The following is a 23,366-nucleotide window of genomic DNA, read 5'->3' as shown; positions in this document are numbered from 1 at the left end:
GTGCCCCAAGGATCTCACTTTTTAATAGCAGAGAATCAAATATTTAAAAAAGAGAGGTGCTGTGGTGGGGTAGCGCCCCCCACTTTTGGGGCAGAAAGCCCAGATTTAGGTCTCGTGCCAGACATGAAACATTCAGTTTCTAAAGAAAATCTATACCTGGACTCTGACTAATTGACACTTTAACCTCGAGTTTTAACATGCACGACCTACTTACAGACGTTCATAAAATTGTCATGTTATGGGTACAGACAGCAAATGGCACACTTCCAGCTTCCATCCAATACTGCTCTATCTCAAGTAGGCTTATTATTCCCAATAAAGGGCTTAAGTCCATAATATCGACACTCCTGCTCCTCAGATGCTGCATGTCCTGCTGTGTTTTTCCAGCGTCACTCTTTTCAACTCTAATTCTGTAGTATCTGCGTCCCCACTTTCTCCTTATTCTCTCAACATTCTATCTGTTGGGTCAAGCTATGTAAAATGTTCCTTTCTTTCACCTTTCCACTACTGTCACCTTACTGTTGTTATATGTTGGTACAATATACTGTGAGTATCATTAAAAGGAGTAAAGAATTTGAGTAAATAGGAGGACCAGCACAGACTGAATCAGTTGAGCAGTCGTTTTCTGTGCTATAACTATTGTATTCTATTGTATATATGTATTGCATTCCATGAAAGCAAGCTGAAAATTGCATTTCAATAGAAATTTTCAATACAGACTAAAACATTTATATATTTTCTAACTAACTTGTTTCGAGATGGTATTGCACACCTATGAAGCAGGTGGGTAAAAAATTAGGTCTGCAGATGCTGGAGATCACAGCTGCAAATGTGTTGCTGGTCAAAGCACAGCAGGCCAGGCAGCATCTCAGGAATAGAGAATTCGACGTTTCGAGCATAAGCCCTTCATCAGGATGATGAAGGGCTTATGCTCGAAACGTCGAATTCTCTATTCCTGAGATGCTGCCTGGCCTGCTGTGCTTTGACCAGCAACACATATGAAGCAGGTGGGACCTGAATACAGGACTTTGGGTCTAGAGGTATGGTCACTACACTGTGCTCCAAGATTATCCCCAAAACTTTTCATTGACTTGATTGTCACATGGTTCAGATGAGTTTGGTGAAGCTGTTCCACAGCCAACTGAAAACTACCACAGCCCTCATAAAAAGCATTTCGTGCAGACATATCTAGAATTTACATTTATATGGCAACTTTGACGTAGTTATTTAGTACAGTTCTGCATTCAGCTTGAATTTGTAAACAATAACAAATCCAGACACGCTAAGTTGTTTTAAATTAAATATATAGAAACCTATTCTAATAGCTGATCAGTATACTTTAGCATCTTGAGTACTAGAAAATGTTTTGAAACCACAGTCATTGTTTAGTAAATCTCTTTTTACTTTGTTCCTTTTCCAGTTCAAGTGTTGTGGATTCAATGACTTTGATGATTTTACAAACTCACCTTTCTACAATAATTCATTAAATAAGTATCCCAAGCATTGCTGCAAATCTCAATCGAATTGTTTTGGTGGTGACATTAATCATTCTGTGATGGTAAAGTATGAATTGATAAACACCTTTACCTCATCATCTGACATTTTTGTGTATTTATGTCTCCATGCCATCTGTTACAAAGCAACACTGGGTCACTGCTGAGGTACTAAGTCTCCAACTTGAGAAGGTGGGGTCAGTTGCTGGTTTGCCTCTACACCCAATTAGTGACTTTCCACCTTCAGGCCCACAGCGATACCTTTATGTTGAACTTCTCGGTGGGGGGGGGTGGTTGTGCCACAATGATTTCCTTCTTCCATCGGGTGACACAATTAGCTTTTTCCATGTTTTTTAACTAGACCCGGTCAAAGTTTGGGACATGCTGAGGAACAGATTCCTTTATCAATATGGGTTCCACTAGCTGGTAGAGGAGAGTTCTTGGGCGCTGAGTTGACCAGAGTCAGAGAAGTGTTGGGTAGCGAAGGTGCGAGTAGATAACACCAGAATAGTTGGCTGAGAGGGTGTTGGTCAACATCCAGCACACAGCCTGAGACATCCACAACTTCATGAATGAGGTGCTAGGGCCTAACATGTCACATAAAATTAGGGCCTTTCCTGTTTCCATTGGGGATCTGGGGTTAACAGTGCTGCACAAGACAGTTCCATGCACACACAAACTTTGGAAGTACACTAGGTCCCGGGCCACATGTTCTTTCATCTTGGAAATAAATGTTTTTCATAGCTGTGTTGATTGTTTTCATGTGCAACTCCTCTTTAGCTTTTGAACAGACTTCTCCTCAATTTTTGGTTACACTTCAGCCCCACATTCCTGATGTATGTGTGCCCTGAGAAGAGTGGGACAGGCAGGTCATATGACCTCCTTGTAGATCTGTCCCTGGGCCTGGCCAAAGTGACCATCAAAAGGTCCGGCAACAGGTCATGGAAGGGTTCATAGTGCCTGACTGCTTGCTCCTGTTTCACAGTTACATCCATGTTCAGGGAGTATGCATTATCCACTGGTCTTTAGAGACTGGTGGGCACTGCAGGGGCTGGAGTGGATTATCACTCTGGACAAAATTTATTATTTTTGTTTAGCAACTTCCTGTTTTGTTTGGTAAGTTTCCATTATATAAGTTTCCATTAACTGTTAATTTGTATTATTGTTACAGTGTCCTCTTAGAGGCTGTTGAACCAAATATGTTTTTCTAAAGGAATAGAGTAAAAACTGCAAATGTGTTGCTGGTCAAAGCACAGCAGGTTAGGCAGCATCTCAGGAATAGAGAATTCGACGTTTCGAGCATAAGCCCTTCATCTAAAGGAATAGAGCCCATTCTCGCTGCCTAATGACGTAGATTAAAGCAATGACTAACATCAGGAAGTCTCATGTTCAGCAGAATGTAACTTGATCAGTATTTTTGGTTTGATCCCATTATCTGGTGATTTAGCTGAGTTCAATGGCAGTAATGGAAAGAGAGAGAAAGAACATGTAGTGTCATTCACTACCATAGGATGTCCCAAAGTGTCTCACAGTCAGTAAATTACTGATTGAGGTGCAGTCACTGTTAGTAAGCAGATAAAGTAGCAGACACTTCTCAAAAACAAACTCCCTCCCCAAAAAAAATGAAATAAAGATTGGTTAACTTTGTTTTAGTGCTGGTGAAGGAGAAATGGTCAAACAGAGACATAGGATCTTTTACAAAATTTTTGTGGACAAGCTTATGTTTGAGGTCTTGTCCAAAAGATGTTACCCGAGACAAGGCAAATTCTCCTAAACCAGTGCTTCCAAAACTTGTTGCCAGTGTGACCCCATTTTGAGACTTGAGCCTTGTCATGACCCCTCAGTGACAGCTGTGAGAATGAGCTGTGAGAGTGAAGACCTGCAGTGAGTGTTAAAACAGACCGTGACACTGGACCTTTTTGTAGGCCTCAAAATTCAGTCAGTTAGACAATGTTCAGATGGAGGACTTAAAGGCCTCTTGTGATTTACATGGTTTTGGAAAGGCAAGGACTGATTTGGGATAGTCAAGAAATTTGGGTAAAGCTCAAAGATATCTAACTACTTAAAGACACTTGTGAAATACACTCCTGCAAAATTCAACATGACTGCTTTTACCAAGAGTAGAAGTTGGTCCTGTTCTGAGCTGAGTGAAAGGAACAAGAGTGTGAACTCCGACAAAGGTCAATACAGGTTGAATCCTCTGAATTTCTGCTGCCTTTTTTGGCCATGTGTCTCTGATATGCTGCGGTGATATTGCCAAAGCTCAATTATTTCAGTGATCCTTGGATTTGGGCCACAGTGGCAAAAGAAATGCATTCTTGCTGTAAGGTCAGACACTTGATGTCACTGTAGGATTTCTGGGCTCATATCTTTTGAGAAGAAATGTAAGAAATCAAAGACAAAAGATTGTATATAATTTTTTAAATTGTTTTCAGGGTTGCTACAACTCACTTCTTGACTTTCTGAAGACCAACACCAAGATTCTTGGTATCGTGGCTTTGGGAATTTGTGTGCTGGAGGTAATGTATTACGTAGCACATACAGCACAGAAACTGGCCATTCAGTCTAACCTGGGGTCCATGGTTTATGCTCCATACTTTCTATCTTTAAGCACCGAAATCTATCATTGTAATGTTCTTTATTATATTCTCCCTCAAATGCAATTTTTAGCTTTCCCTTAAATGCAGCTGCACTATTCACTACAGCAACTCCCTGTGGAAGCGAATTCCCGCATTCTCATCTCCCTCTGGGTAAAGACTTTACTTTTGAACTCTCTATTGGATTTATGGGTGACTCTCCTATTTTGCTAGTCTCCAGCTATGCTCTTCCCCTCAACGGAAATATTCATTTGTATCCAGCTTATTAAAATGTTTCATCATTTTAAAGATCTCTGTCAGGTCACCCCTCTGCTTTCCTTTTTCAAACTAGAAAGAGACCCTATCATCCTCTGATATATAAACCCTCATATTTCTGGTATCTTCCCTGCAAATCTTCTCTGCACACTGTCAAGTGCCTCAATATCCTTTTTATAATATGACATCCAGAACTGCACACAGTAAGTGTGATTGAAGTAAGGTTCATTACAGATTTAGTATAAAGTTTCACTGTTTTTTAATTCTATTCTATTTTATATCCGAACTTTGAATATTTATAATGGAAGTGATGACAGCATTTAAAAATTTATAAGGGTTAAATTATGAAAGGGTTAAATTAATATTTGCACTCTATTTAACTACAAGAATAAAGTGCGAGGTGATGAAAGGTATTGATGGAGAAGGTAGAGAAAAATCATTTCCTGTGATCATGAAGTAAGAACAAAAAATGTATCCTTAAATAAAAACAAAAATACTGTGGATGCCAAAGATCTGAAATAAAAACAGTGGTAGATATTAAGCTCATGTAGCATCATTTGTAGAGAGAGAAACAGAGTTAACATTTCAAGTTGATGTAAGAGTTTTGAAAAAGACCTAAAAATGAATATTTCCAATACTTTCAGTTTCTATTTCAACATTTACTTAAAAATAGAGCTTGCCTATCCAGGGTGATGTCTGATAGAAATTCTTCACCCACAGGGTTCTGAAAATTTGAAAATCTCTCACACAAAAAGCTGTTGAGGCTGGCTGTGTAATCAAACGAAAATGTCAAAACTGAGAATGATAAGTTTTTGATGGATAAGGATGTGAAAGATTACAGACCCAAGGTGGGTCTGTAATTTTTGTTTCAGCAGCAGGAAGAGTGGGAGCATCGACAAGGGGGCTGACGGGAAGGTGAGTCACTGATTTAAATACTTACCTCATGAATAGGCAGAGGACACACTGAGCAGGAGCGGACATGGGATGGCTGAGTAAATGAAGTAATATATTTGGGTGGTTGCGTTACCCAAAACACTACTTAGGTAGTGTCTCCCACCCATCCTCCTGCTCTCACCAAAACAAAAGTTCTGTGCGCCGGATTGGTAAGTTTTTTTGTATTCTTTATTTTTCTAGTCTCTTTGGGAATTTAGAATAGTGGGAATTGAGATTAGGGCAGTTGAATGTTCCCCCTGCAGAATGTGGAAGGTAACGGCCACCAGTAGTGTCCCTGCGGACTTCATTTGCAGGAAGTGCACCCAATTCCAGCTCCAGAGTTAGGGAATGGGAGCTGGAACTAAATGAACTTTGATCATTCGGGAGGTAGAGTGGGTTATTGAGAGGAGTTACAAGGAGTTAGTCACACCTCAGGTAAAAGAAGAAGGCAGATGGGTTACAGTCAAGGGACGGAAAGTGAACCGGCAGGCAGTGCAAGGAGCCCCTGTGGCCATTCCCCTCAATAATAAGTACACTGTTTTGAATACTAGGTGGGATGACTTACCAGCGGTAAGCCATAGGGTACAGGTTTCTGGCACAGAGTCTGTCTCTGTTCCTCAGAAGGGAAGGGGAAGAGGAGCAGAGCATTAGTCATTGGGGACTCCAAAGTTAGGCGGACAGATAGGAGGTTCTGTGGGAATGAGAGAGACTCACGGTTAGTGTGTTACCTCCCAGGTGCCAGGGTTCGTGATCTCTCAGCTTGAGTTTTTGGGATCCTTGAGGGAGAGGGGAGCAGCCCCAAGTCATGGTCCACACAGGTAGGAAAAGGGATGGGGATTTAAGGCAGAAATTCAGAGAGCTAGGGTGGAGGCTTAATGCTAGAACAAACAGAGTTGTTATCTCTGGTTTGTTGCCTGTGCCACATGCTAGCGAGGCGAGGAATAGGGAGAGAGAGGAGTTGAACACATGGCTACAGGGATGGTGCAGAGGGAGAGTTTTGAATACCTGGATAATTGGGGCTCATTCTAGGGTAGGTGGGACCTCTACAAACAGGATGGTCTACATCTGAACTGGAGGGAGTACCGATATCCTGGGGGAGGGGGATATTTGCTAATGCTCTTCAGGAGGGTTTAAACTAATTTAGCAGGGAATGGGAATGTAAATTGTAGTTCCATTGTCCAGGAGGTTGAGAATAGTGAGGTCAGAAATGAGGTTTCTAGGTCGCAAGAGTTCACCGGTAAGCAGGAAGGTGATCTGAAGTATGTCTACTTCAATGCCAGGAGCAGCTGGAATAAGGTGGGTGAACCTGCAACATGGGTTGGTACCTGAGACTTCGATGTTGTGGCCATTTTGGAGACATGGATAGAACAGGGACAGGAATGATTGTTGCAGGTTCCGGGATTTAGATGTTTCAGTAAGAACATAGAAGATGGTAAAAGGTGGGGGGTGGGGTTGGGGTTGTAGCATTGTTAGTCAAGGACAGTGTGACGGTGGCAGAAAGGACGTTTGAGGACTCATCTACTGAGGTAAGAATCAGGAAAGGAGAGCTCACCCTGTTGGGAGTTTTCTATAGGCCTCTGCATAGTTCCAGAGAAAGAAAGGAAAGGATAGCAAAGATGATTCTGGATAGGAGCGAGAGTAACAGGGTAGTTGCTGTGGGGGACTTTAATTTTCCAAATATTGACTGGAAATAATATAGTTGAGTACTTTAGATGGGTAAGTTTTTGTCCAACGTGTGCAGGATGCTTTCCTGACACAGTGTAGACAAGCCAACAAGGGGTGAGGCCACATTGGATTTGGTACTGGGTAATGAACCAGGCCAGGCCAGGCTTTGGAGGTAGGTGAGCACTTTGGTGATGGTGACCACAATTCAGTTATGTTTACTTTAGTGATGGAGAGGGCTAGGTATATAATGCAGGGCAAGAGTTATTGCTGGGTGAAAGGCAGTTATGATGTGATTAGGCAAGATGTAGGATGCATAGGATGGGGAAGGAAACTGCAGGGGATGCGCACAATTGAAATGTGGAGCTTATTCAAGGAACAGCTACTGCGTGTCCTTGATAAGTATGTATCTGTTAGGCAAGGAGGAAGTAGTCGAGTGAGGGAGCTGTGGTTTACTAAAGAAGTTGAATCTCTTGTCAAGAGAAAGAAGGCGGCTTATGTTAAGATGAGACATGAAGGCTCAGTTAGGGTGCTTGAGAGTTACAAGTTAGCCAGGAAAGACCTAAAGAGAGAGCTAAGAAGAGACAGGAGAGGACATGAGAAGTCATTCGCAGATAGGATCAAGAAAAACCCTAAAGCTTTCTATAGGTATATCAGGAATAAAGGAATGACTGGAGAAAGATTAAGGCCAATCAAGGATAGTAGTGGAAAGTTGTGCGTGGAGTCCGAGGAGATAGTACTAGATGGGACTGAGGTTCACAAGGAGAAGGTGCTAGCAATTCTGGAGAGTATGAAAATAGATAGGTCCCTGGGCCGGATATGATTTATCCTAGGATTCTTTGGGAAGCCAGGGAGGAGATTGCAGAGCTTTTGGCTTTGATCTTTATGTTGTCATTATCTACAGGAATAGTGGTGGAAGACCGGAGGATAGCAAATGTTGCCCCCTTGTTCAAGAAGGGGAGTAGAGACAACCCTGGTAATTATAGACCAGTGAGCCTTACTTCAGTTGTGGGTAAAGTATTGGCAAAAGTTATAACAGATAGGATTTATAATCATCTACAGAGGAATAAGTTGATTAGGGATAGTCAACACGGTTTTGTGAAGGGTAGGCCGTGCCTCACACCTTATTGAGTTCTTTGAGAAAGTGACCAAACATGTGGATGAGGGTAAAGCGGTTGATGTAGTGTATACAGATTTTAGTAAAGCGTTTGATAAGGTTCCCCACAGTAGGCTATTGCACAAAATATAGAGGCATGAAATTGAGGGTGATTTCACGGTGTGGATCAGACATTGGCTCGTTGAAAAAAGGCAGAGGGTAGTGGTTGATGGGCAATCTTCATCCTGGAGTTCAGATACTAGTAATGTACTGTAAGGATCTGTTTTGGGTCCACTGCTGTTTGTCATTTTTATAAATGACCTAGATGAGGACGTAGAAGGAGCAGTTAGTAAATTTGAGGATGACACTAAGGTTGGTGGAGTTGTGGATAGTGCTGAAGGATGTTGCAAGTTACAGAGGGACATAGATAAGCTGCAAAGCTGGGCTGAGAGGTGGCAAATGGAGTTTATTGCGGAAAAATGTGAGGCGATTCATTTTGGAAGGAGTACCAGGAATAAAGAACACTGGGCTAATGGTAAGATTCTTTGTAGTGTAGAAGAGCAGAGAGATCTCTGTGTCCATGTACATAGATCCCTGAATGTTTCCACCCAGGTTGATAGGGTTGTTAAGAAGGCATACAGTGAGTTAGCTTTTATTGGTAGAGGAATTGGGTTTTGGAGTCACAAGGTCATACAGCAGCTGTACAACACTGTGGTGCAGTTTCATTTGGAGTATTGCACAGTTCTGGTCACCGCATTATAGGAAGGATGTGGAAGCTTCGGAAAGGGTTCAGAGGAGAGTTACTCGGATGTTGCCTGGTATGGAGGGATAGTCTTATGAGGAAAGGCCCAGTGATTTGAGGCTGTTTTCGTTAGAGAGAAGAAGGTTGAGAGGTGACTTAATTGAAACATGAAAGATAATCAGAGGGTTAGATAGAGTGGACAATGAGAGCCTTTTTCCTTGGATGGTGATGGCTAGCATGAGGGGACATAGCTATAAATTGAGGGGTGATAGATATAGGACAGAAGTAGTTTCTTTACTCAGAGTAGTGAGGGTGTGGAACACACTGCCTGCTACAGTAATAGATTCGCCAACTTTAAAGGGCATTTAAATGGTCATTGGATAAACATATAGATGAAAGTGGAATAGTGTAGGATAGGTAGGCATCAGATTAGTTCCACAGGTTGATGCAACATCAAGGACCAAAGGGCCTTTACTGCACTGTAACATTCTATGTGGGTAAATAGATACAGATCTTCCATGATCTAATTTTTTGGCTGAACAGACCTACTCATGTAATTATTATGTCATTTCTTTTTTATTTGATTTGATATACTGTATTAAATATCTGCTACAGGGAGTGTTGAAATAACCTGTTCACTCTGGAGGGACAAAGCTGTCAGACAATAAAATGCTGTGAAGGCCTTGCCAATAAGGAAAATTGCTTGATATCCTATTTTACATTCTGTGTAATACCCCAAAATATAGACAATGTTGCAATAGTATCAGCAATTAAATAACTTGACAATTAACAACACAATAAAATAATTGCCGTTAACCAGGATTTTCCTTTAAAATTAATACTTATTTCAGGATAGTAAGAGAGTAAATTACATTCTTACTGCCACTCCTGTATATTGATCCTCCTGGTCACTGCACACCTTCCCCTGCTATGCCCCTCTGAGTGAAGCCAAGGCACTGCTGCCCAAAGTCTGCAGCAAGAAATCTCTATTCTTCAGGCTTCAGAATACCTGCTTGAGCTGCGGATTGTTCCTGGCCACATTGTAATGTACAGCAACGTCACCATAGCCCCAGAAGACCACAGTTTCATTGGAAGAGATGACTAGTGGTGGTTTAACCTGAGGGTCACCATGTCTCAGGTGAGGGGAAAAGTTGAGAAGGTGGGACCTTCATGGTAATCTCAGCTGATGCACGAATTGAACCCATGCTGATGGTGTCACTGCATCATAAACTAGCCAACTGGGCTAACTGACTCCCACCAGGAGATACAGGCCCATCCTATTTAATCGAATCAGTGACCGCAATATATGCACTGAAGTCACTAGCACTCATGGAGTTGTTGAGATCCCTCTCATATTTATTGTTGATAAACAATGCTGTCCGGTCCGATTAATATTCAAAGGGGTTATAATTATTTTAAATAATAAATGTTGAGTTTGAGTTACTTGCCTTGGTTTATGAGCATCAATTCCTATCTGCAAGTTTGTGTTTACATAATCCTTCTGAATCATACAGTTGTATTTCTCCGACTGAGGTGTACTTTGCCTTGAATTATGCAAAGGTTCTACCATTTTAATTCTTTGTGAAATTATCTTTAACTGTTTGAATATCCAAATTAGTGCCATGCAGCTCAATGGTTTATGGGAAAATGGCACACCAATCATGTCAGGTCAATGTAGGTTTAAAAAAAGTACAGGCAATATTCCTCAGCACGAGATCCCCCTGGATTTCAGAGGTATTTAAGATATAATGTGTTACGGTATTTTTTCTTCTTAGTGTTTCCTCTTCTCCATAATTGAAACAATGTGCAATGCTACAACGTAAATAATTGTATTCTGACTGTTCTTTTTCTTTTTTACAGATAGGGGCAATGGCAGCATCCATGATAATGTACTGCCAAATCAGAAAAGAGGAAAAGAGCGTATGAATATGGAGAAGGAATTACATACTTGGCATTTAACTTTACAATTTGTGTTTGTTTAAATTGCATTGGTTTAATATTAGACATAAGAATGTTTGTTGCCAATAAATTAGAAAGCTTCACAATGCCTATCTATTAATGTACAACATGTGCACAGGATGTCAGTGGAACAAGAATGTGATCTCTTCCAGCCATGATCCCATTTTTATTAAGGTTTCCTAATGTCTCGGTTTTGGACTGACAGTCCCATTTTCTCAGTAGAATGGAATTATGTAAACCATTACAATGTAGTGACATTCATTACTGTAATCTTTAATACTTGTAATTAATTTTTAATATTAGCAAAGTCAATCTCAGATACCTAATTTCGCCCCTCCATTTTTTTGTCTTGACCTTGAACAAAGATAGCAACTCCAGCTATAACTAAAATCTGCCTCCCTGCTTCCATCAAGAAAATAATTAAAGATGTAGAATAAAAAGACTGGAGCCTGCACTTAGCAAATTGTCCATTATGGTAATTGTCTCATTTCATTAAAATAAGTGGGGAAACCAGACATTTCTAGAAGACATTACATCAGCAGTGTTCATCTTAGATAACTTTGCGTCTGATACAATTCAAATGGGTTACATAGGATTTGCACTAGAACACAAAAATGAATTGAAATTTGGCTATTTTTTGGGTGCTGGATAACCTCCTAAATATTCTGTGACAAGCTAGAAGCACAAAACACATTTTCTTCTAAAAGTGCACTGCTCACCATATTGGATAAGATTGCTGTGCTGACAGCTGGAATGTATTTTGGGAATGAGAACATTCAAATTTATTTATTTAAATTAATGCCCTTTGCTTCTTACATGACTTGTTCTTAATTGTTAAATGCCCTGCTGTTTCACCTGTCTCATATTGAACTTGTACAGCATTTAGTAATAACTGGCAGGAATGCTCCTATATTTACCTGACTAAGGAGACGCAAGCAGCAGCCTTACATCACTCCCAATCCTACATTTGAGACAATATAGGAAGCCCAACTCCATCAGCTTTGGATCACATTCTAAGCCAGCACTCACCTTCTCTCCTCCTCATGTATCTAAGCTTGATCATCAGCAATATTTTACCTGGCCAGATTAATTAATGTTTTAACTGTTACTCTCTGTAGCACACTCATCCATAGCCCAGTATCGGCATGTACTTGAACTTCTAGCTCAAAGCCTTTTAAGCAAAACAAGAGCATTCTTCAGACTGTTACAGATAATCAGATTCCTTTCCACATGAAGAGTAGCATAATATGCTAATAGTTCATACATTCTACAAACAGGTTTCATATGAGTTAGTTTACTTCAAGATTTCCTTATCACTATTCAGGGCAGATGAGACAAAAATAATTTAAAGTCCTGATAGAAAATATCTACTGGACAAACAAAATGTGGATTTTCTTTTGATTCTTAAATGCAATGGAGTTAAAATCTTTTAAGATATTGGAAAAAATAAAAACTATTAAAATAACATGTTGCTAACTACATAATAGTGATTATTGCAATGCCCACAATCAAACAAATATATTGTGTTGTATTAAATGTAAAATATTAATTTTTCTGCAAAGATAAAAATTCTCTCCTACAATAATGCACTTTATACATTCTGAAGTTACATGGGGCTAAGGGGTAGTGGGGGAAATGAGGGAAATGATATGCTCCCTGTCTAAGTTATCCCTCCATAAAGTGATACATTTCAACCACAGTGCTGGGTGAGCTGGATGACTTGTAAGAACTGCATGCAACTGTGCAACTACTGCCTTCTGAGACCAGCATTCAAGTTCAAAAATTTTTACAGAATATAGAATGGAAAATGAATGACAGCTGTGCCCTCTCAAAACAGTTAGAAATATTACTAATTTGTATAGAAAGATGCAGCTCAATACGTTTTCCAAACATGGTTTGTCACTTCTTAAAAGTTTGCAGCAAATTCAAATTGATACAGAGCAAGTTATTTCTATCTAAACAACTTGACTATCAATAGGTTGAGAAAGGAATACTTTCATAACACTGAAGTGCATCTGTGGATTACTGAATAAAGTAGTTGAAAATGCAGTTGTGAAAGACAGAATATCATCTGACCTGGTTCTCAAATGCAGATAAATACTGCTGTGGAAAAAATGGATCAATCAATAGTGACTTTAAAAACACATGAGTTTAGTTTTGTTTGATGTATGTACAGAGATGTTATAACTTAATTTACATCTTGCTTAAGCAATCCCAGAGTTAAATCCGATTTTTTTCTTTGATGTTAATAGTAGCTGCAGGTTTATTACAGGAAACAAATGTTTCATGTTTGGAAAAGGCAGTGTATTGATACAGTAATACTCTCCTGCTCAAAAATAAATGATGTTATGTGGTTCCAAATTAAGAATGCAAAGAAATGTTACGTAATAAGACACAAAATTTTTAAATTTGAAAATTAGTCAAGAAAAGGAATTATAAAGTTCAAGTAGAATCTTTTAGGAAGTAACAGACTTTTTTTAAAAGAATAAATCTTCTGATTGTATTTTTAATATTCACAGTTCTGTATTCACCTGCTATAGTTTCTGAATTATATTTGACAATAAATGATTATCTGAATATATATGTAGTTTACTTGTTTTATTTTCATTTTCTGGTTTCACAGGAAAGTTGTGACTGATGCTGAATTTAAATTCCTAAACTCTCTTCTAACTAACTAGTTTTCCAAATATCAGCAGTGTGTGATTTTTGCACAGAATCACAAATGAGCCCAACTGGTGCTTCCCAATTGTGCAGAAGTTTTTTTTTCACCTCTGCCTTGAACTCAGCTACTGCACCAGGGGTTCATTATGGGGTGGTGCCCTGCAGCATAGGAATTCCTTTCCCATTTTAATGAAAGTCATTAAACTGAAGTGATAATTCCGTTTCTCTCTACAGATGTTGCCTCATCTGAGTATTATGTGCATGGCTGGAATGGACACAGAGGATGTAGCTGATCCTTAGTGTGTCTATGCACCTCATCCTCTAGCCAGCTCACTCAAATGATACACAAGGGCTAGAAACCATGTGTACTTGGCTCTTTCATTAACTGCAGAGGCTGCACCTTATGGCAGGATAGTTATTACGTGGCAGTGGCCACCACCATCCTGAGACTAAAGTGCACCCCACACGATAAATTTGCACAAAGATATTCAGCGGACTTAGGTTAAAAGCACATACATTAAGTATTGTCACTAATTGGAAGCACTGTAGAAACAAAATCTAGAAATTCATGCATACATTTATTTAGTAAAAAGCCTGGTAACACTGAAACCAGTGGATGTGGAACATTATTGCAAAGGTTTGCCAACATGTCTCACTTAGCACAAACTATTGAAGTGTCAGACAATGAAATGTTACTGGACTGAAAATCCAGAGGCTTGAACTCATGATCTAGAAATATATGCTCAAATGATTCAGTATAGCTGGGGGAGTTTAAATTCAACAAATAAAATACATTTGGAATGAAATGTTAGTAATGGTAATCATGCAACTACTGGATTGCCATTAAATGCTCATTAATTGCCTTTAGTGAGGAAAATTTCTGCTGCTCCGACCTCATCTTACCTTAACTTCAGAGACACGGCAATATGATTGACTCTTAACTACATCTCTGAAATGACCCAACAAGTCACTCATTTGTATTCAAGCAACAGTTCACCACCATCCTTTCAGGAGCAATTGGGAATTAGCAATGTATCCTGACATTACCAGGGACACAAGCATCACAAAATAGTAATAAATGTAAAGGCTTCTGAAAAGGGCAAGAACAGCCCTTCAGACATACTTTCAGATACAAATCATTACACCATTAATTAATCTTGTATACCATTTTAATGCCCCCAAACCATGATACTTTCAAAGGAGAGAAGAAAAAAAAACTGAATCCAACAGAAAAAAACCTTTGGCAAATTTCTTTAGTCAAGCGAAACTGAGCACAGTAGTTCATAGCTTATTATAATATCGGCTGATTAGCAATATAGCTCCTGTAATTGAAAATGTTCCTTTTCTGAAACTCAAGTTCCCTTTAAAGAATTATAATGACTCCACATTTAGACCATAAGGCCATAAGACATAGGAGTGGATGTAAGGCCATTCGGCCCATTGAGTCCACTCCGCCATTCAATCATGGCTGATGGGCATGTCAACTCCACTTACCCGCACTCTCCCTGTAGCCCTTAATTCCTCGAGACATCAAGAATCTATCAATCTCTGCCTTGAAGACATTTAGCGTCCCGGCCTCCACTGCACTCTGCAGCAATGAATTCCACAGGCCCACCACTCTCTGGCTGAAGAAATGTCTCCGCATTTCTGTTCTGAAGTGACCCCCTCTAATTTTAAGGCTGTGTCCATGGGTCCTAGTCTCCTTGCCTAATGGAAAAAATTTCCTAGTGTCCACCCTTTCCAAGCCATGTATTATCTTGTAAGTTTCTTTATCAACTATTAGTAGTTTCTTTTCCAGAAATTGATAATGCTTTCTGAGAAATTTTACCTCCCAGTAACTCACGTTCTTTTGATCAGCTTGATCAAAATTCCTTACTATTTTAGGTAATTTGCAAAACTGACTGTCCAATTAATCATATATTCTCCAAGTCTGCATTTCTATAAAGTCCAGGAATTCATACTAGAGCATGGCAATGACTTTCAAAATGGCCTCCCAGTTGCACATTATTTGACACACTGGTCTATGAAGTTCCCGGAGTTGCGCTTTTGAATGGTTGTAAAAGATCCCAAGGCACTGTTCCGAAGAAAGGAAGATCACCCCCCACCAACATTATCTCTAGTCCCTTGAATAAAATACATAAGGCTTATATTTGATAAGATATGTAAAACAAAAGGTAAATAAATGAAGTTACATGACAACAATGATCTAATTAAAGGTTGCAGCATATAAAAGATACAAATCACACAACACCAGGTTATAATATAACAGGTTTATTTGGAAGCACTATCTTTCAAAGCGCATTGTCAACCACCTGATGAAGGAGCAGCACTTTGGAAGCTCATGCTTCCAAATAAACATATTGGATTATAACCTGGTGTTGTGTGATTTTTAACTTTGTCCACCCCAGTCAAACACCGGCACCTCCAAAACATGTAAAAGAAGATGAGTAGCTTTTTGCCACTCCTATGCTGACCTTGGCTGGGGTGCGGTTACATTTTCTCACCCAAGTGGGCAATGCAAATTTAAATGATTGCAGTTGGCAGTTTACTGACTGCGGGAGGAGCTTAGCTGAATCTGATCCTATTCAGTTTACTCACATCCACTACAGGGCTATTAGTGTTAAAGTCAGCTGAGAGTCAAATAGTTCCCCTCTTTTCCCACTCCTAATTTGATGGCAATAGGTTTATTGAAAAGAATATTGTTAGGAAGATGTGTGTGTACTGTAACTTTTAAGAGAGTTAAAAGCAGCAGAACTACTGGACACAGCACCAAGTGTTCTCAATAAGGTAACAATGTAACACTTAGTCGAATAACTCGATTAGCTTGTTGCCTGAAGACAAAAACAAATTTGAATTTGGCCAATCAGTTTAAATTATACTCTGAAAAATACCAAACTCCAATCCACTTTGAATTTAGTATATTGACAATCTTAAAAGCCAATGACATAATCATATGCTTTGGGAGGGGTATTAAGACCGGGGAAAATTGAACAGTTGAGAGGAGAACTGCCAAGCCCAGCATGTAAACAGACTGCTAGAAAAATAGCTCTCTTAAAAGGTACCTTTCGATCAGTAAACTGTGACACAGAAATCCCTAAGAAGAAAAGACACAAGAAGATCCAAATGGAAGAACAGAAAGTTGCCTGGTTTTGAGATAAGAAGTGTTATTTTGTAAATCTTAATTGGGAGTTTTATTGGACCAGTGTTATAGAAGGGAAGGTAATAGATAGATTAGAAGGACTTGTACATTGTTGTTAATTAATTATTATCTGTTATACTTTAAGAAATAAAGTTGTTAATTTTTACTTTAAATAATTCTTGGCCACTCGAATTTTTACAGATTACTGCACAGGATAAATCTTTTCTGTGTTGCTGGTTTTAAATTAAGCAGGAGGGTTTAATCTGTGTCATGACAATATGTTTACTAATTTAGTGAGTAGTTAATTATTGAGTTGTGATCATAAAAAAAATGCAATCAGATTGGTTTCCTTGGCTTTCTTTTAAAAAAAAGGATTGTTTTTATTGTATTGAACCAAGTCTAAGTAAAATAACTTAAAAAGACTCCAACTTTTGCGTGACATGTACTCAAAATCCATACCCAGAAAAATAGATTTAACCATAAGAAGGTAGATTAAGCAAGTTAGGGCCTAGTAAAATCAAAGGGTACACATCTTTTGTAGGTTGGTGGCTTGGCTGTTTCAGTTTAAACTTGTTGATCCCATTGCTTTCAGTGTTGAGTCAGTGTGCTGTTTCACTTCAACACACAAAGATAGGCTTAACACATGATCATCTCTCTAAAACTGACCAGCAACTCAAATATGGCAAGTGTATTCTAGTTGCCTGCTTTATGTGGTGGGATTATGCCTGAACCCTTTCCTTTGATAGCCAGAGTCCCATTGTCCAAGTGATTATATCTAATGGTTTGCCTCCACCTAAGTGAGTACTTAGCTGATTGGCCGGATGCTTTGACAGTGGTGTAGGAGATGGTCCCATTCATATTCCTTCAAGGTGATTCTTCTTGGTATGTTTTTGTCTCGACTTCAGTGGGGTTGGAATGCGGAAGGTGCTGTGATATAAATGTGCTGCCTGTTTGGCTGTGATCCCACTGAAATGTAGCTTTATACTTTTTAATTAAGGGTTTCCAGCCAGTACATTTATTTCTATATATGAAACATGGCTTCACAACAGTGACCTTATTGCCATGTTAAGAGAAGTGTCTTGTGTGAGAGCTTGCTGGTGGCCACCTTTGGGCTTGTCTATCGAGATCATAAGATGATAGACTGACTTAAAATGAAGACATAAAGACAGCTGCCAATGAAGTGAGCATTAGCAAGCAGCAGGTTCTGCTTTGTTCTTTGCATTCATCTCCTTGGTGAACCTGATGTTTGACTTAATGCAGGCAATAATGCCTCCTTGAATGGCAAATTTACAAAGTATGCAACACACAACAATCTTTGACACCTAGGTTGTGCTGCTTTGCAGGATCTCTCGGATTTATCCGAATAAGTGAAACATAGATTCAATGCACCACGATCTGCTAAGTGTTTATACATCCAAAGCTAATTTGGTGTCTTTCGGATTTTATGAATGATAATTTTAAAGAATAGTCTTTATCTAGGGTGTAGGTTTGCTCATTGAGCTGTAGGTTTGATATCCAGACGTTTTATTACCTGGCTAGGTAACATCATCAGTGGCGATCTCCAAGTGAAGCGAAGTTGTTGTTTCCTGCTTTCTATTTATATGTTTGCCCTGAATGGGGTTCCTGGGGTTTGTGGTGATGTCATTTCCTGTTCATTTTCTGAGGGGTTGATAGATGGTATCTAGATCTATGTGCTTATTTATGGCACTGTGGTTGGAGTGCCAGGCCTCTAGGAATTCTCTGGCATGTCTTTGCTTAGCTTGTCCCAGGATAGATGTGTTGTCCCAGTTGAAATGGTGGTTTTTTTCATCCGTGTGTAGGGCTACGAGGGAGAGAGGGTCGTGTCTTTTTGTGGCTAACTGGTGTTCGTGTATCCTGGTGGCTAACTTTCTTCCTGTTTGTCCTACGTAGTGTTTGTGGCAGCCCTTGCATGGAATTTTGTAGATGATGTTGGTTTTGTCCATGGGTTGTACTGGGTCTTTTAAGTTTGTTAGCTTTTGTTTGAGAGTGTTGGTGGGTTTGTGTGCTACTAGGATTCCGAGGGGTCTTAGTCTGACTGTCATTTCTGAGACTTCTTTGATGTATGGTAAGGTGGTTAGGGTTTCTGGCTGTGTTTGGTCTGCTTGTCGTGGTTTGTTCCTGAGGAATCTACGGACTGTATTTTTTTGAGTATCCGTCCTTCTTCATAAACCTTGCAATAGTCTTTATCGTTCAGGAGCTATCTTCAAACTTGCTTTTTCTGGACAAGTATCTGGAGGATGGTGGAATGCTATAGGGAAATTCAGAAAGCTGCTCATTGATTACACATGCGCCTAGATATAGGCACCAGATAAGGAAACATTACATGGTAAAATGAGATTATAGTGACAAGAAGAAAGGGAGAATGAATATAAGCTATCACCTAGACTATACTAAAGAAAATGACAGATCGGATTTTAATCTCAACTTCACATTTCCACCTACTCCCATGTCCCCTGACTTCCTTGTTAGTCAAAACTTTATTTACCTCAGCCTTAAACATATTCAATGACCCTACTTCCACTGCTCTTTGGGAAAAAGTTCCAAAAGCTCATGATCCTCTGATGGAAAAAAATTCCTCAACTCCACCTTAAACAGAAGATGTTATTTTAATCTGTCTCTTCTTGCTTCACCCGTAAAGGGAAATTAAATTAATTACATCTCTTAAAATATACGGAAAGCTGAATTACTTATGTCTGTAAGTAACTACAGATATTTTGAAATGATCTAAGCATAAAATATAAAGACCATTCTAACCATGAAGAATTTTGTCTGCAGATCTGTTTAGAGCATGTGACATAAATCCTCATAATTTTGTGTTATAAAGTAAGAGGATGTGCCATCTTATCAGAGTTTCACTCACTTTGTCTGATGAGATTCTTGTCTATGAGTATCAGTGAAAGGATACAGACAGCTTCTTGTCCTAATGGGCACCTGTCCACTGAGTATTTTATTTTCTTTCAAATCACACAAAAATAATCGGGATTCTCATGGGAGAATGAGTTTAAAAGAAAAACAGTGGAAAAATTGTCATGAAGGTTCATAAAACCAAAATAGTAACATAAAAATCTAGAAAAACAAGAGAGACTTGGTCCAGTACTTCTTCAAATAATCTTCCCAGTGTGTCTTAAATGGACTTTCAGATCTTGCTCAGTTGCTAGCAGGTTTGGTCACTCATTTTGTATGCAGACAAGAACTAAACTCAGCACCACACTGGCTGAAGTATAAGAATTTACCAAAATAACATCATGACATTAACATGGCCCTGAATCAATCCACAAACAAGCAGGTTTTTCCTTGGGGTTCTGGGTGTGAAATTAAACAGAGAAAGGATGTGTGGATATTTATTGTAAAATATTCTTGAATTTTTGTCACACTTTCTGATTAGTTACATTGATTTTGTGTCCAAATATTTTGCAATGCAAATCCAAAAACGGACCCATTTGACGCACTATAGCATTTAGCAGTTGATTTGAATAATACTCGCTGAAATGTGGCATTTATTGAAAATATCTTATTTTTATAATACCCTGAAAATATTAGAAGATAAATATCTATCACACTATGTTCTACATTATTAGTGCTTTTCATTTTCTTCTTCTTGCAGGACATTGCTATTGCTTAATTAACAAGACTTCCATTCAATGTTAAATCATTCCTGTCACAGTAATTATTCCAATAACATTCAATCCTGTTCCAGCCACATATTCATCCAACTCTTTTCAAAGATTTTAATTAACAAGGGTGACTACTTTCTTTAATGCACATATCCACTAATATGTGGAGGTGGCGCAGATAGATTTCATCTAATCTTGGATCTTACTTGAGCCCCGCTGATGTTATAATATAAATATTGGGTAAAAATCCAATTAAGTTATTTTACTTCTACTCATTCGTCTCAGCATTTAAAACATCTACAAGTCTTTTTTTTTCACAATATAATAGGTTCACTTTGTGAGCTTATTGCCTTAAGGCTTCAATTCACACAAACCTCTGCTCAAACTCTTTTCCATTGTAAATGTTGGATCTCACAAGAACTACTTAGGATGCTACAACTGGACCAATTCAGTGCCAGAATCCATCTACATTACTGATGCCAAATGGAGAAGGGTGCCCATACAATATTGTACGCAGAGGAAGACTGATTTAGTCATGATAAACAGCTTAGGTTTATTAAATATTCCTTAATAGCTAATTACATTTTCTTGTGTGTCAGATGTAGTCTCTTAGCTCAACTTAAGGGCAAGTACAGATTACTGCTACTGAGACATTCTTACACAAAACTTTTTAACACCCCTCCCTAAACTCCTCCAAAACAATCTTTTATATTCTGAATTTAAAAAAAGACATGAAAGGCTTTTTCTTCTTACAGGCTGTGCTGTATGAGGCTGGATAAAGTTAAAAATCATACAACACCATGTTATAGTCCAACAGGTTTATTTAGAAGTACTAGTTTTCAGAGCGCTGCTCCTTCAGGTAGCTGTGGAACAGGATCATATTACACAGAACTTATAGCAAAAGATCTCAGTGTCAATCAAATGAAACAATATATTGAATAAACCTAGACTGCTTGTAAGCCTTTCATCTTTTCGAAAGAGTTGCAGGTTTCAGTTCATTGATATGTAAACCCCAAAACCTCTGTCCAGTCACATTCTTGAGATAACTTAAGGTTTTATATAAAAAAATCTCAGCTCAGACAATTCATTAAAAGTATGAGTTTAGAGTTTGTCTGTATCCCAATCTTGAGCCAGACTAGTTCTATTTCCTAAATAAAATGTTACATGGATTGACTGCTTGCACTGAGTGCCTGCAGATTGTGTGCTTTTTGTAGAAAATAGAATGTATCTGCAATTACAATTCTGTAAATGCAAATTCACCCCATAGCCTTATATGAGCGCGTTCGTGCATGCTTGTAAGGCTGGGGGGGGAAGAGAGAGAGAGAGTATGTACGCAAAACAGTGAGACTGTTCGTGTGCGAGTGAGAGAGAGTGTGTTTACGTGTGTGCATGCTTGGTGGAGAGTGTGCATGCGCGTGACAGAGTATAAGCCGATGAGAGGCTGTCTCTCTCACACACACACTCTCTCCCTGACATCCGCGCACATACACACACACATATAAGTCTATGGGGTGAATTTGCATTTGTAGATACATTCTATTTTGTTCAAAAAGCATATACTCTGCAGGCACTCAATGCAAACAGTCAATCCATATAACTGTTTATAAATTCCTACTTAGGAAATAGAATCAGTTTGGCTCAAGATTGGGATACAGATAGTCTCTAACCCCACAGCTTTAATGGATTGTCTGAGCTGAGAAATCACCTTTTTTTCATAAAACCTTAAGTTAACTCAAGAATGTGACTGGAAAGAAGTTCTGGGATTTATATTTTAATGAGCTGAAACCTATAATCCCATTCTAAAAAAAATGACAGACATAACAGCAATCTAGGTTTAAGACCATAAAACATAGGAGTGGCCAGCAAGGCCATTTGGCCCATTGAGTTCACTCCGCCATTTAATCATGGTTGATGAGCGTTTCAATTCCACTTACCTGCACCTCCCCGTAGCCCTTAATTCCTTGCAAGATCAAGAATTTATCAATCTCTGTTTTGAAGACACTCAAAGTCCCGGCCTCCATTGCACTCTGCGGCAATGAATTTCACAGGCCCACCACTCTCTAGCTGAAGAAATGTCTCCTCATTTTTGTTTAAAATTGACCCCCTCTAATTTTAAGGCTTGCCCACGGGTCCTAGTCTCCCCACCTAATGGAAACAGCATCTACCCTTTCTAAGCCATGCATTATCTTGTAAGCTTCTATTACACTTCCTCTCAACCTTGTAAAAGATTTGTTCAATATATCATTTCAGTTGCATGACATTGAGATCTTTTGCTCTAAATTCTATGTCTTATGATCCTGCTCCACAGCTGGAGCAGCATTCTGAAATCTAGTACTTCCAAATAAACCTGTTGGATATAACATGGTATTGTGTGGTTTTTCACTTTGTCCACCCAGTCCAATCTATGAGAGTGGTTCATGTCTGAAATGAACTTGCAGAAGTAGTGGTGGATGCAGATACAGTTACGACATTTAAAAGACACTTAGACAAGTACATGAATAAGACATATTTGGAAGGATATGGGCCAAACACTGACAGGTGAAAGTTTAGTTTGGGATTATGGTCAGCATGGACTGGTTGGACCGAAGGTCTGCTTTGAACCTACATGACACTAAGTTGAAGCACTGGTTGCTTTTCCTGGCTCTCCTGAGCAAATGTGCCAGGTTTGGACAGGCTAGACCAATTTATTCATGACAACCACATCAGTTTACAAGCACAATCCATCACTATTTCACTCAATGCACCTGCATATTGTTTTTCTAACTTATTCCAAATGATCTGTAATGCCGGACTTTTCATTTCTTCATTTGTCTTTTTTTTCCTTGAGAATTTGTAACTTAATAATCTGTACCTTGGTAACTTTGTAGCTAAGATGGTCCCATAAGTGACTTGTAAACTTTTTACTGCACTCATTGAAGTAAATGTGACAATAAAGCCAATTCTAATTTTGTCCATCTCTTTGCAACTGCAGTTACACTTAGTCACACATTCTTGCAAGTGCCTCATCAACATTTATATATTCAAATGCCTTTTAAAGTTATCTTTGGAATTTGCACCATCACCTTTCCACTTAGAGTATTCCAAATCCTGACAAATCTCTGAAAAGAAATTCACCCGGTCTCTCCTCCAGATCTTTTTCTACCCGACCCTCTCACCATAGAGACTTTGTTTCCCTCCTCCCTTCAAGAAAGCTT

At 39.0% G+C, this 23,366-nt stretch overlaps 1 protein-coding gene across 1 annotated transcript in view; it reads left to right on the top strand.

Annotated features, from left to right (window-relative positions):
• The window catches only part of LOC132835857 (tetraspanin-1-like), a 74,044-nt gene that overhangs the window by 33,896 nt on the left and 16,782 nt on the right, over window positions 1-23,366 (top strand). Inside the window, exons 6-7 of the mRNA XM_060854952.1 lie at window positions 1,421-1,558; window positions 3,929-4,012. Coding sequence (XP_060710935.1) covers window positions 1,421-1,558; window positions 3,929-4,012 — 222 coding nt within the window. The remainder of the gene's footprint in view (window positions 1-1,420; window positions 1,559-3,928; window positions 4,013-23,366) is intronic.

Source organism: Hemiscyllium ocellatum, chromosome 45 (assembly GCF_020745735.1).
Source record: "Hemiscyllium ocellatum isolate sHemOce1 chromosome 45, sHemOce1.pat.X.cur, whole genome shotgun sequence".
Taxonomy (NCBI): Eukaryota; Metazoa; Chordata; class Chondrichthyes; order Orectolobiformes; family Hemiscylliidae; genus Hemiscyllium; species Hemiscyllium ocellatum.
The sequence above is the reverse complement of the archived record's forward strand: the minus strand, read 5'-3'. Positions and strand labels throughout refer to the sequence as shown.